The 15,282-nt window shown below is 36.1% G+C and overlaps 1 protein-coding gene across 1 annotated transcript in view; it reads left to right on the top strand.

Annotated features, from left to right (window-relative positions):
* VWA8 (von Willebrand factor A domain containing 8) overlaps positions 1–15,282 on the top strand; it is a 183,338-nt gene that overhangs the window by 145,439 nt on the left and 22,617 nt on the right. The window contains exons 38-39 of the mRNA XM_041407213.1: positions 13,765–13,873; positions 14,698–14,854. Coding sequence (XP_041263147.1) covers positions 13,765–13,873; positions 14,698–14,854 — 266 coding nt within the window. The remainder of the gene's footprint in view (positions 1–13,764; positions 13,874–14,697; positions 14,855–15,282) is intronic.

Below are 15,282 nucleotides of genomic sequence, written 5' to 3'. Positions count from 1 at the left end.
TTGAAATGCCCATTATAAAGAAGGGCTGAAGAATAAATCTGTCTGTTGCCACATGAATATTGGGTGAGTGGTTCTCTTTTTCTCCAGCACACTCCCCCCCACATTCACACTCTTTGATTTGTGCTAAAGGACTGGAACAAAGCCTCCTATGTGATCTTCTGACTTGCATGATCATCACTAACTTCTGTTTCCCTACTTTACTTTTTTGCTTTGCTTTGAATGGAAAGATAGCGAGACCTAAGAAGCCTTGTTTACAAAGGCATTGCAGAGCAATAAGAAGTAAATTAGGCCTTTTATTTTATGTAATCTCCAGAAAGATAATAGATATGTAATTGCAATGTAAACTCTGTACTTTGCTAATTGGAAATGAAGGCCTTCACCTTTCCTACTTAATTTCTCAGTAGGCCTAGACATAAAAGCAGTACTTTATTAAGGCATTCATTTCTGCAAATGAAAGTATCCTATTACCTTAAAAACATACTCATGTAGCTTCCCTGTGTAATTGAGCATAGCAAGAACATGTCTCTTGATCCAGAGACAATTACTTTGCTAAGAATGCTGCAGCTAAGTATTTCCTGATATCTGTTTTTGCAAAATGGGACATATTTTGCAGCCATGTACTGATCTGATCATTCAGGTGTATGAAAATTACCTCCTTTTGTGTAATGTTTCATTCACATGCTTATGTTAAGTAACTTAGGGTCTGATGAGGTTTCTCTGGTTCTTTAACTAAACCTATCATTCCCAATCATTCTGTAGCAGAAAGTCACTTTAAGAGAATTGTCAATGTTCCTCATATCACCGTCCCACCTCTGATCTCCCCTTCCCTTAAAACAGCCATTGTTGCATCCCACAAAACTACAACAGCCTTAGCAAAGCTTATTATCCCTTCATGGTGATGTTCTTAGACCAGTCCAAGACCTGTCTATGTGGTTGGGAACCACTGATCTGCAGAAACACACACAAATTCTTTGAATCTTCCCAACCCTTCAGAGAAAAAAGACCTAAAGGGCTTTCAATATAAATATAGTTTCAAAGAATTGGAATAAAATCTTCAACCAGGCTCCGTTTGGAACTATTGGTACTATCTTCTAGGGCTGCATTTTTGCTTTCACAGATATGTTAGCTCTGAGAAGGAAGCTGAATACACATAAGCAATGAAACAGAGGAAAACAAACAGTTGTTCCACTTGCAATCAGTAATTAAGCTCCCTTGATATAATTTGTGGCAATCTTCATAATAGTCAAGATTTGTTTTGTATTGTTGACATACTCAGCAGAGTTCAAACTGCTGAAGTCTTGAGGCTACCAAATTAGTTTATCAAAATATGGTGTGTATGTTTACAGAAGCCTGCATTTATACAGGCAGGTCAGAATTTTTTGTCATTTACTGACGTTTTAAACTCAAAATAATACTACAGTATTCTGAAATTATTAAATTGGAGTGTCTAAAATACAACATCTAAACAAAATACTGTATTTTCTAAAGCTCTGAGCTCTACTCCAAAAACCATTGAGCTTTTTCACTGTTTGGTGTCTCCAACAAAAAGGTCACTTCATTATCAAATATCAGAGAGAATTTGAAGGACAATTTATTTTTAAAATCTTGCCCTGAAGTTTTGTGGCAATAGGCAGACATTGATAAGCTTGTGTTTCTTTTTTCATCCAAGGGTTATTGATGGAAATTAAATAGAACAGCACTGATTACATTCTGACATTCTCCTACAGTTCAGATATTGTGTTTTAGGAAGCATTACTTAGTGGTAGGCGTCATTTAGATAAAGTACAACGCTTACATAACAAAAATTAAAAGTTGCATCATTTAGAGATATTTTGATAGATGTTAAGGCATTTATCTATGACTATTAGCAAAAGCATTTAGTTCTGTATTCACTCTACTTAATGTTCTCCTGCTGTAGACTGTTGTCCAAAATGTTTCACGCTATGTACTCAGTATGCCATTGTTTTCAGAAATACCAGGACATATCCAAGCTTGTAGAGTGCATAAAAATGTACTTAGTCAAAGATGGCAAAAGCTTTGCAATCTAGTTGATGGTAATATGTGTCTGAACTCAAAATCAGATCCACAACATTTTTTAAAATCTAAATGTAGTCTTGATCTAGGTAATATCACCATGCAAACTAACATCCTGAAGCTGAGGATAGTCTCCTGTCATTTCAGTACCAAGGTTTCCAAGGAAGTGATCTGATTGATTAAAAAAAATGTTATATACTAAGACTTTTTAGGGGTTTATTTAGGTAGGGGATTTTTTTTGTGTCTGTTGTTTAATGTATTTGTGGAACCTGCAGTAGTTGTATCATCTCCTACATACATGAGATGGGGTTTTGAAATTGCAGTAGTGCCCTCTGTTTGTTGCTGTATGTAAAGGCCTAATGAGTTAAGTAGTTGTGATTGTAACTATTATGATTTCCTATGGACTGATCTCTCATTTTCAATATAGGAAGCCTTCCTCATAAGCATTCAGGTACTTAGTTGGAAATTAATTAATATTTACATCTAAGTGAATAGTTAGCAAGAAAAAAAAAAAAAAGAGAGACTTCTTTCCATTTTCCCATCTTTCTGCTGTCCTAAAACATGGTCACAATTTCCTGGTACATCCCAGGTCCTGAAGGTCAAGGCCTGCTTGTTTTACAGTACACTTCTTCTTCAAGGATGGATATTGCTTGTGTCTCTGGCCTGTGACAGAGCCCCACTCTAACATAAGTATTCTGTGTAATGTGTGGTTTTCATCAGAAACTTAAAAAGCTGAAACGTTTGACTCACGTTATGTCTCCTATAACTCTAGGAAACTCAGGTGGTTTCCTAGATGATTCAGGTTCAGTCAATGTGATGCCAAGACCACATAGTGTAGGACTGAGCAGAGCAAAGATATAGCATGTGTGAATTGAGTGGGCACTGGCTGTTTAAAAATAGATGAAGAACATTTACCCATGAGCAAGTGCATGTGCTGTGCAGAACCTGAATAATACAACACCTGCATCATCCCACTTCTCTAGTCTGAAGACTGATGGGCAACACTCAGCTTGAAAAATTACTTACTTCTTTGTAAGTGTGTCAGTCCAAAGGAAATGTGTAAGAGAGACACTGACACCTTAGTATGAAACCAGGCCCTTCCAAAGAAAAGGATCAGTCTGGAAACATTTTCTCTCATTTTTTCCTCACATTGCTTTTGTGACTTCACCTGGCATAAAGGTTGAACTGGAGTCAAAGTTGAGTACACGTCTGAAGTATTCATAAAGCCAAAAATCTCACATTTCCTGTTAAAGTTAAAAGAAGCCAAATCACATTAAATTAGGTCAGGGGTGTGCAAATGTAGCTGAGTGTGTGTATCTTATGTATTCACACACAGGTACATGTATATATTTGCATGCACACACACACACATACACGTGCTCATTTTTTTCCCCAAGTTGTCATACCCAGAAACTGGTTTTCTTGAATTAGAATTACCTGAAGAGATCATCATAACTTTGCAGATAGCCAGTCCCACAGGGACTGTATTTCATAATGAGCAAGAATTGAAAGTCGATTTGAATAATGATAGTCTTATTCCCTTCCTTGAATAGTCTCATTTATTCCATTTGTATTCCATGCAGCTAATCATGTAGAACTCTACTTGGAGTATTCATCCCTTAAGTTAATTCATATTTTTTTTATTTTATTGAATGCATCCTTTTTTTTTCTCTTGTTATTTGCTGAAGCTGTACTTTAAAGTTCAGGTTAATGTGAGTTCACCTGATGAAATTTAATTTTTTAGGTTGGATGTTTATCTAAAGAATAATTAATTCAGAGTTTCAGTGATTCCAATTTGCTTATGTTTACTGCTCAGAATCTACTTTAATCTACACTGATGGTTTGGGGGTTTTCTTCCTTTATAAAAAGTGACATTGTACTTTATAATGTAACAAAAATCCAGCCTTTTCCTGATGTTAAAACTGAACTGGGCAAAGCTGCAGTTCTTGAATCGAGACAAAAGCATGACCTTTAGCAAGAGTGGCTGGTTCTTCTCCCCACCACCCTCCTGTTCTCTGTTTTCTACTTTGCACCAAGCAGTCTTTCTGACCACTTGAGGGCATCAGTGGGCTAATAACAGTGATTTCCCTCAGCTTTTAAATACTGTCTGTGCAAACCCCATAAGTTATGAGAAATACACGCAGTGGAGAGTTCTTGCAAGTTTGGAATAACCATATGATGGCATTCTGCCGACCTGCACAGGATCCTGAAAATCTTGAAATACTTCAGATTGCAGTTATCTAGCCAATAGGTGGATTCCAAGATTTGGTTTGATAGCACTTCCAGTTCTGAGATCTGTGAGCCCCAAATCCACAGTTTAGTTCTGTGGCCTCTTCCCGGGCCATATAATTTATCCAGCTGAGGGCTAGCAGCTGTGTACCAGCCAATGAATGAAAGCATCTGAGTATGGGGAAGCATGAGACTGGAAAGCTGTGACCTTACAGAGCTAAATAAATGCGTATCTCTAAAAGTATTTATGGGATAAAGTAACTCAGATAAAGATCATTGGCTCTCTGTCAGATACCTTTTATATAAATTTCCTCAGCTTGAGTGAGGCCCTTGTTAGAAGCACAGTACAAACACGTCTAAAATACATTCTCTTTCCTAAGGAGACCTTCCAGTCTAATTGGACCAGACAGAGCAGGAGGGAAATAACCTTAACTTTTGATTAGAGCAGTCTGATGCAGCACAAAGTTCCCTTTCTTTCTCTGACCTTCCTGTGGAAGCCCAAAGTTCTCATGGGAGAAAATATTATTACCTCAACACACTGTCTTGAAGATCTCAAAAAGTCTGCAGCAGTGCACATTGCTGACATAAAGGCTGGATCTCCTAACACCAGTGAAATCCTGCTGTCCCAGCAAGACAAATGCATACTAATAATTATGCCTTTATGCAAGTGGTTCCCTGATTAGTGAAAGGACAAACATAGGAAAAATTTAAATAATCTGATATGTTACACTAATGCCAATTTTAAGAGGCTTTCCTTTAGAAAAGAAAACAATGTAGTAGTTATTAAATAACTTCTGCCTCTGCTTCTTAAGGACAGCATTGACAAGGTCCTAGGTATACAGAAAATCAGGCTTTTCTCCTTCCACAGGTAATTTTTTTCAACTTTCATTTTACCATGTGGTCTTCAGTCTGGACCATTCCAAACTGACATCATATGTTCACTTATCCCATGTTTCTAGCTAGGAGGTGTGTCATAGTCATGACAAATAACCAAGCTAGATGTTAGCTGTCTCCTCTGATAATATTTCATAGTGGATTAGAATACTAAGAAGACAACGACCTCACATCTTATAGTTGAATAGAACTGACTAGGGAGTTTTAAATAATGACACAGGAAAATAGACTATACATAGTGTAAAGTGGTGTGGACTTTACATAGTGTAAATAGGTGTTTACATAACAGAGGATCCATTACATGAAATAATAAATGTATTATATTATCTTATTACTTTATTTAGTTTTCCTGCTTTTAAGCCACACACTGTATATTTGTGGGCAAAATACTCTAATGCATGTGCTGTGCAGAGTTTCTGAGTAGGTTCTTTAAGTGACAGCATTAGTTAAAAAAATATCCCACAGCAGAATTTTGTACAGTGGTTTGGTTTTTTTAATTGGTGTATATCAACTTCCTTTGCAAGTCCGATACAGCTTTTTGTAAGTCTCACTCCAAATCTCCGCCTCTGCTCCATCCAGATTGTTTTCTAAAATGCCATCAAAGTTTGATGATGCTTTCAACAATTCTGGTATTTAAGACAAAAGCTTTATGCCTGCCTGAATTTTAAATACTGCTTTTAGAATTAAAAGTCAGATGAATCTGAGTCAGATGATGCATGAAGTTTTATTAGTTCAGTTTGAACTCTTGAAAAGTTTTATAGACAAGATAAAAAATCAAAATGAAGTCAAATGAAAAAAAAGAAAACATATTGAAAGTTTTGTACTGCAGTGTGATAAATGTTTTTTTTCATTTCAGGATACAAGTTGAAGAAACAGGATGTATTTCACACATTTTTATTGTCTTATCTAAGATTAGACTTATGTTTTCTGTGGAAAATTACTTGTGGACTCAATTTTTTGCTGTTGTGAACAGAAATCATGCTATCAATTTCTAGTACGTAGAAAAAAGCTGTACATGATACAGTACAAGTGAACAAAGTAGAAACCATTAGAGGGGTTTTTGTCTGTTTATGCCTTTCTCTTACTAGTTTGTGTAAGTACATTATGAAAACTTTTCTTTCTCTCTTTAGTAGAATCAGTTTTATGGTAGAATGTAAAACCACAATGCAGTGGCAGGTTAGCCTGTGATTTGCCTAATGTGCAACTTCTTTGCTCTTTGAGAATGTAATGCATATATTCATGCTGCTGGTAACGATTGTGTTAGAGGAAGGCATGACCTGTAAAATGCAGCCTAGGATAATATTGGGGGTTTAAGGTTGGAGAAGCTCAGAAATAAAAGAAAAACAATTATATTGTTTCAGGGAAGCATCAGTCTCTTGCACATCTGCAGAAGTATATTCTGCATTCCATGGAATACATTTCCTAATCCTTTGTGCCACTGTGGGATGGATTACATAATGCATTTTTCACATGGAGTACAGTTGTGTTTTGTCAAAGTCAATCTTTTTTCATAATAATGTATGAGAGTGAAAGCAGATTTTGTACTGATTTTGCTAATGAAATTACCATCTCCCAAATCACCCATAAGGCAAAAATGTACAAACTTTTCCCTTCTTTTCTACTGATACATGGTCAATCTTTGTCTACAGCACTAATGAGGACAGCGAGTTAAGATACTTTATAGTGTTTCTAGTGGGTTTATATTAATATAACTAATATTTTTCAGCAATAATTTAGTGTCTTTCATGGAAAGTAACCCATTTTCTTCATTGACTATGAACTGTTTAATATGTCCTGTTTAATGTGTTTTTGTTAATGAAAAGGCAAAATATCAGATTAACTCTTTCCTTCTGCATCTCAGATATGTTATGATAAGAGCAGATATCTTCTAATTGGATCTTAGAAAAGTTCTTTCCATTATGATAAAAAAGTAAATGAAGAATGGGATCTTGCCAGCTTACATCTGCCTACTTTCCAGGACTGTCTAATCATGCAACAAATTAAGCTAATGCACAACTTAATTTACATTGAACTGAGCACCTGAATTGTACGAATTGTATTCTTCCTCAAATCTTAGTGCACTCATTCTTTTCCCTATTTTCTTCTGATCAACAGTAAGAAACAACCAATAATGCAGTATTATTACTAATAGTAGCATAAGTGCTTGTGAAAACAATATTTGGGCACCCTAAAATTTTCTTTTTAAAGATTTTCCTCCATAAATATCAGCTGTAAATACTGCAGCTGTGTCCCTGTTTGCTTGTATAATTTGTACTCATTTATTCTGCTGTGACACATGAAATCATGCTGGTTGCATCTTTAGTAAATGCTCTCTATGTGGAAGAATCCACTTAATGCTTAAAACGGCTTAGCAGAGAGGTTGATTCCTTGTCGCTACATGCAACAAGGAGGAATTCCATTTATTTCTATTATGAAGATGTAAAAGCCTGTAAGGAATGCCCAACTCTGCTTAAACATTCCCAAAAGGATAAGATATACTTGGTTTGGGGAGGTTGGAAGAATGGAAATATAGACTATTTTTAAAGTAAAAATTTCATCTCTTTACACCTGCAGGATGTTAGTCTGGAATCAAAGTAGGTTTTTTTCTGGTTTTGCCACCTTTTTGTGCCTGAAGTATTAAAATAAGCATTATTTTATGTGAGAGGATTAGATATAAGTTCAGCCTGTCAGGGCCAGAGATAATTAAAACTAAGAGGTGAAAGGTCTGTTCCCCTGTGCGTGAGGCAGCTCACCCCCATCGGAAGCCAGAGTTTCTTTGCCATTCCTGAGGCAGAAACTTGCTTTTGTTGCTGTGAGCCCCACAGAGGAACTTTCTGGCAAGCAGTCCTGAATGGGAGGCACTGACACCTCCTGTGCCCTTCAGGAATTTTAATGAAGTTAACCCTGTCAGGATACAAAAGTGAGCTGCTGTATTAAAAGACCATCCACTCTCTAGCCAATTTGCAGTGTTGCAGTGTCAGTTACAGGGCAGGATGGCAGGAAGATCTACAAAAAAAAAATTATCTGCATCCCAGTCAGCATTAGAAGAAAAAGTCCTTCACATTTTACTGGAAGCTGTCAATTGATGATTACTTTTCTATTCAAAGTTAGAAATATTTTCACGCTTGCCTGACTTCTGCTTACAAATTCTAAAAGATATTTCCTAACATGTAACCATGAGTTCTCTATCTGCCAGCATTTAAGTCTGAGTACATGTTCTGCTCCTTGTTTTAGAGAGCCAGCTTTTTACACAATTGTAATGGAGGTTTGGACAGTTAAAGCTGTTGGCTCAATCTCTTGCATAAACCTGCCAGGAATAAAGAAAATTTCAAGTGGGACAAGACAGGAGGAGATGAAATTGCGTCTCTTTCCCTGTTTCCACAATAAATACAACTTGAGGAATTTTAGTCTTAAGTTAGTTGTAACAGGTGAAGAATGAGGAGCTGATGTATGACTTAACATACTTGGGGGAATGTTGTTTCAATCTGAAACATTAATGACTGAGTAATAGATCCTCTGAAATGTTCATTTCAGTTGACTTTGCTAAATGTCTTTTACTCATTACACTGAATATTATTGTAAACATGTTAATAGTAGAGCTATTAATATACATTCAATGCAGATGTACTTTGAATAGCACTTGCTAAGATACAGAAGTGCACAGTTGTGCTGCTTGCGACCCTCTTTAAATGGTGAATCTTCTTTTTAAAGATTTTTTTCTTCTCAGTTTTCCTGCAATGTACAATTAAGATTACTGGATGCTAAAATGTCATTAAGGTTACCTGCACAAAATCAGTTGAAGCTAAATTTGATAACGCTTTTGGTCAGTTTACTCAGAGAGCCAGAGAGATTTTTTTGCAATGCATTAGAAGCAAATTAATTCTGAAATCAAAAGGGAAGTACTGTATTGTGAAAATAACTCATAAGTTAGAATGAAATATGGTGTGTATGGGGCATCAATAATTTTAATAGTAGAGTACTGCATCCATCTTCGTAATTCCCACACTTTTATTGCGGCTTATTTTCTAATGGGTTCATGTAAGCTCTTTTCTTCCCATAGCTGTGACAGTGGCCTGTAGTAGTGGCAATGCACCGTGTATCTGGGTCAGCTGTGTGATCCTCAATACAGCCTGTGTCTCTTACTGAGGGATTGTGAAAGTGTCAAAAGTATGCCAGTGCTTCCTTACTCTCCAGGGGTTAATGCTATTAAATTAGATGATTTCACATCAGCATTCAATAGAATTCAATCCCACATTCACTTAACTGGCATGAATGTGGTTCTAGATCCACTTCCAAAGTAGTCAAGATTTGTTTAGTATACAATATCCATAGTTTGTCTGACCAGCTGAAGTCTAGACAAAACCACCAGCCTTTGACTCATCTTTGCAGTGGCCACTGTTACAGATTGGTATGTGTTTAATGGCTGTTTGGCATAAGTATGGCACAGATGTGAAACACCTGGTTTCACTGTGGTGTTGAGTGCAGTAAATCATGTAATGGACTTCTTTCAGCCTCTTTATCTTCTTCATGAAGGATGATAAGATCATTTAATTTCCAGACTGAATATGTTTGTATCAGTTTTCCCTATGCAGTTTGCTCTTAGAATCCCAGTGTTATCAGGAAAAAGGGAGGGGAAAAAAAGTGGAGCCATGTAAAAGCATTTTGTCATACATTCATATTTTTCAGAAGGAACTGATCTAGAGCAAGTTGTTCAGCTGCCATGTATCTCTCACTGAAAGTAAAATCAGTGTTTAGTTCTATTCCTGCCTGGCTACCCTTATTGTCAGGAGTTAATGGATGTGTAAGAGGCAGGACCAGAAAATTAAGTCAAAGCATTAACAATTCATGGTATTTGTTGTTATTTCTTAATTTCCCTTTTTCTTAAGCCTTTCATGCCATTGCCTCTTAAGAAAAGCACATTCCTTTGGAATCCTCTGAAGTGAACTGTTCATATTCTGTCACACAAAATTTTTGTTTGTTTCATTGAATTTGACAGCCCTACAAAGCCTGCATCACAAAGTTGTTATGAATATACCCGTAACCTATTGCTATAAGTGCCTGAGAATATAGAAAGAAAATGAGAGCACAAAATTACTTGAAAGTAGAGACTAAGATCATTGAGGATTAGTGTCAATTAGGACTCTACAGAGAATAAAATTAGAATTGTGTATTCCAGGAGATGATAGTAGTTGTGCTACTTGTGTGATGAAGGCTTTGAAAAAAAACCTTCCCAAACAGGGAGTGGAAAAGAACTTTCACACTCTGATTGTGAATCATCAATATATATAAACAAGTTTAGATAATTTACAAATTAAGTATGTGGGCCTTGAATGTTTTGCAAATAGTGGGTTTTTCTGGAAATCAAAAGGAACTTTCAGAGGGAAAAATTCAGTTTTTCCAGCTATTCTTCTCTGACCTGTGCCTCATAGCTGGAGCTCAAGGCTGCAAGGCTGAATTTGTGTGTTGTTTCACAAAGCCATAATATGCACACCAGGCAGTATGGAATCTGCACAATGGTGCAGTAATGAATGATGCCTTTCAGTACATATATAGCTAGGAAGAGCACATATTTCTCTCAAGAAGGGGTGATTAATCAAAACCTTTTGAAAGGAAAAAAGTTCTAGAAGTCTAGCAATTAGATTCAAATGGAAAATATTCAGGAGGGGACAGGTCAACTTTTAAGCAAGGAAATCATTTATATATTTGAAAAATAACCATCATAACAGTAATAGAAAACTCATTGTAGAAATTACAGTGAGACAAGCTTGGCAAAGCTAGTGTGGATTTTAGGTTTGTTTGACTCCTTTCTCTGCCTTTTGTACTTGTTTTTCTTGTCTTCCTTCTCACTCTAGACAAACTAGATATTTCCAGCTGAGTGTTCTTCAGTTTCTCAGGTTCCTAATCCATCCAGTTTTGGATTCTGCCGCTTAAATCTACCTTTCCAATAGTTTCTAATGTCAAGAATTCCTCCAGTCCTCAGAGGAGTGACTTACCTATGGCTCTTCCATCTCTTTTTATTTGTCATTCTGAAGAATGTGTCATTATCCAAAAGTTTTTCTCTTCAGTTTTTTCCTGATTCTCCCTCTGATTTCATGTCAAGGCTCATTGATTAACAGTTTATTTATTTGTAAAATATATCTTCAATTCTAATATAGGTATTTGGTAGTCTAACTTCTAGTTTATAGAGGTGCTTTCAGAGTAGAGACAATTTGTTGGCTGTAAAATTACCCTGAAACTTGTAAAATTACCTTCCATAGATATGGGAATGGGAAAGGGGAAAGTCTGACAAGTCACTGAGGGAATTATCTAAGAGCTCAAAGAAAAACCAGGGAAATATATCCAGAAGATTGTCTTCAGAGGATTCTACAGTGTGCTAATATAACGCAGTTTCTAATTATATGGTAAATTTGAAAATACTTTTCCTGTGCTAGTAAAAAATTGGTTATTCAAGTATTCAGAGTTAGCAAAATTCTACTACCTTGTCTGCATAGCTGATACTAAAAAGAAAAGTAGATTAAACTGCTGAAATTCACTGGCATGGCATTTACACATCTGCTGGTGGTGTTCTTTTCCAGTGTCATTGAATTTTAAATTATTTTAACAATTCAGCTATTAACTACACATAAAAAGAAAAATAGCAAAGAACTCCCATTCTGAAGCTATGATAGATTGTAGTCCTTGTTTCTTTTCTTCTTTCTCAACCAATTTTTTTCAAAGTTTTAGCAGAAATTAAATGTTGGATGTTTGGTGTCCTTTCAAGAAGAGAAAGCAAAAAAATCATTATAAGATAGAAGATTTTCTATTAACCACATGCCGTTTCAAAGTTACAAATACCTGCTTTAATCAGATTTAATCAGATCAATGCTGTTGTAAAATCAGTTTATACTAGCAACTTGTCTAGTGCATGTGTATTAGAAACACTATTTGTAAACAAATTATACTTGAGAAAGGCATATGAGCACAAAAGCTCTTTTGTCTACAGACATTTTCACTGAAGATTTAAACAATGCTTGTATTTCAAAATGATTAGTGGAATTTTTCAATGGAAAAACTTGACAAAAATAGAATATGACATTTGCATCACTGGTTATAGTTATGTTTGTTTCTTAGAGCTTTCTTTTGAAGAAAGAATATTTTTCTATAAAAAATACGTAAGCATGAACATATAACATTTTTGCCTAATTTCATATTTCTCATTATAGAATAATATTTTATTTTGTTTCATGAGGCTGAAACTATCATTTTGGGTTTATAATTTTGTTTTAAACTAAATTCAGCATTTTTTGTTAACCTGTGTTTTTGATAGTTTTTAAATCTACCAGTTTTGCAAAAAAAGAACGGTTTATTTTAGAGGAAATCTCTTAAACAAAAAAAAGTATATAACCCTAAGGGTAGCATGCTGTTGTGGTTACATGTTTCTCCCTATACAAATGTTAAATGGATGTAATTTAGCAGATTAGATCTTGATTTTACACTAATGACATGGTTCACAAGAGGATGTATTGTACCTCTTTGAATTGATATAAATTCTGTAAAGGGAAAGAAAATGATATTTTGAATAGCTGCCAGGACAGTGTTGTTAGAGCACATGTTTTCAGTTCAAAAACATGTGTGGAATTCATGTCAGCATGAAGTTGATTCTGCAAGACAGTGAATTCACTGCTCTACAGTGAAAAACCTGATAATGCCAGTGGACTTCTGAGAAGACAATAAATTGTAGTTATTGGAACATCTGAATTCATTGGAGAATTTAATGTATTATGGTAGATAAGAAGAAAGTTAATGTTAAGTGGTTAGAGACATTAATTTTCTATCTCAGTCACTGGGTTTCATTAAAAAAATATAAAGTGGCACTAAATTACAGATGATTAGTAAGGGGCAGCTCACACACGATTCACTGATTTAGTGCATGACTCAGAGTTCATAACGGGAAGGAGAATTTTTGCCTTCAGTCACCCACTTGGGTCCAGCCCCAGCCTAAAGTGACTCAGCCCTGACCATCTGGCAGCTGTTGGGCATTCAGCTGTGCTGTGAGTCAATGGTGAAAGCACCGCCAGCAGACAGGTCTGGAAAACCCAGCATGGGAGACCTTCTGTGGTCCGGGCAGCAGTGCTGAGAATTCCATGAGCCTGTCATTTGAACTGGCCATTTGCTGGCCATTCTCATCTCTTTAGTCACTATTCATGAAAGGAACATCAATCTTCCCATCAACAGGGAACGTGGGGCTGCAGTTGGGTGCACATGAAATGTATAAATGGATGTGCAGTACTGTGGATATACAATACTCTGAGAAGTGTTTGAGCTGCAGGTGATTTTGTCTATATGGGGATTTTGAGTTATGTTGGGCAGTTATCAAGAAACAATTTCTGGTGTGTATATGAACAGAATGCAGAGGGATTCCAATGTGGCAGTAGCCTTAGTTCAGGTGTGAGTCTAATGTGCCACTCAGGAGTCTTGTTTTACCCTGCTCTGTTCTGAGGTGGAATGTTGCATTTATTGAACTAATGCTGGTCCTACAGCTGCTCAGCATACCTAGTATTTTATTATTAGGTTGTTGGGGTATTTTCTTTACTATAAGAGATATTTACATCTCTCTCTCTTTTACAGATAACCATTGAGAGGGAAAGTGGTTTGGATGTCAGCTCCCCCAAACATGGAAAAGTGGATCCAGACAACATGCCACATGTTGGTGGAAATACGTGGGCTGGTGGAACAGGTATTTCATTGTTTTTGTTTTTGGGTTTTTTAATTCATCATTGACAGATATCTAAGCGAGATGCTGTGCCAGTCAAAAATGGTTTTATACAAAGCTGTCCTCTGCTTAGATCTATTTTACTCAATACAGGGTAGCTTTATTGCCAGTAAAATAAGAGAAAAGAAGTATTTGCAATGTCTAACTTAAACTGTGTGTAGCAGATCTCTTCTTCAATTTTTTTTTTGTTTTGTTTTGTTTGGTTTTTTTTGTTGTTTTTTGGGGGGTTTTTTTTGGTTGTTTTTTTTTTTTGTTTCCTTTTGCTGGCCATACAGAGAACAAGAAGCTTTCAGCCACAGAAACTTGGCTGAGTCATTTGCCATTCTCTTAGGTGTCCCTGTAGCTGCAAAAATTTAGATAGCATAGGCAAGAGGCCCACAGAACGGGCAAAGTACTTCCTAATTCTAATAGGTCATGATAGTGGTCACAAGATAATGTGGTTTGGAAGCAGTGTAAACCAACAAATTCTAGGGAGAAGGCAGAGTCTGGGATCAGGAGCTCTGAAGAGATGTACAAAATTTATATGTTCTATGGTCCCCTTTGTACAGTGTGGAAACCATTATGAATCATGTCTCAAGGAACTATAAACACAAGTATTCCAAGGGAGTTCTTGTTTACCATTGTAGCTGTTAGGTTTTGAAAATCTTTGGCAATAAGTATTTTAACTGGGGATTGTTAACAACATTTTTGGAACATGTGTAGATGACAAAGGAAGCTTTAAATAAAATTTGTTCTTATTTTTTTATGAAGTGTGTATTCCTAATGTTTTTTCATCCCTACCATCTTAGGTGGGAGAGACACTGCTGGGTTAGGTGGCAAAGGTGGGCCGTATCGACTGGACGCTGGCCACAGGGTTTACCAAGTGTCTCAGGCTGAAAAGGATGCTGTTCCTGAGGAAGTTAAGAGAGCTGCACGAGAGATGGCTGAAAAAGCCTTTAAACAGAGGTAATGTGAAAGTCTTTCTTTGCTTTTCTATTTCCCAGAAGAATTTGAAAGGATGGCTGAAAATAATTTTCTTTCTTGACTGCATTTATCAGCTACCTTACCCTGTTCATTATCACTTAACAGAGATTACCAGCACATGTTTTTTAGCTGTTCTGGTCAAGATGCATGGAATGTTTTATTGAATTAAGCCACAATGTTAAAATGACTGTGTGATTTGGTAAAGTAAAACATAGCTAGATGGAGAAGGAGATGGTAAATATTTATCTTTTTTAAAATAAATAGATTATATGAAAATTTCTTTGCATTATGATGAATCCAGATTGTATGTTGTTAGGAATTAATCACTTAATAAGTGTCTTTCAAAATGGACCACTGCAAGCAAATTGCTTCTGTTTGAAAGATCTGTAGGCAGATGGTTAGAGCATGGT

Source organism: Onychostruthus taczanowskii, unplaced genomic scaffold (assembly GCF_017590055.1).
Source record: "Onychostruthus taczanowskii isolate IOZ18803 unplaced genomic scaffold, ASM1759005v1 scaffold26, whole genome shotgun sequence".
In the NCBI taxonomy this organism is placed as follows: Eukaryota; Metazoa; Chordata; class Aves; order Passeriformes; family Passeridae; genus Onychostruthus; species Onychostruthus taczanowskii.
This window is presented reverse-complemented; position numbering and strand designations above follow the sequence as displayed.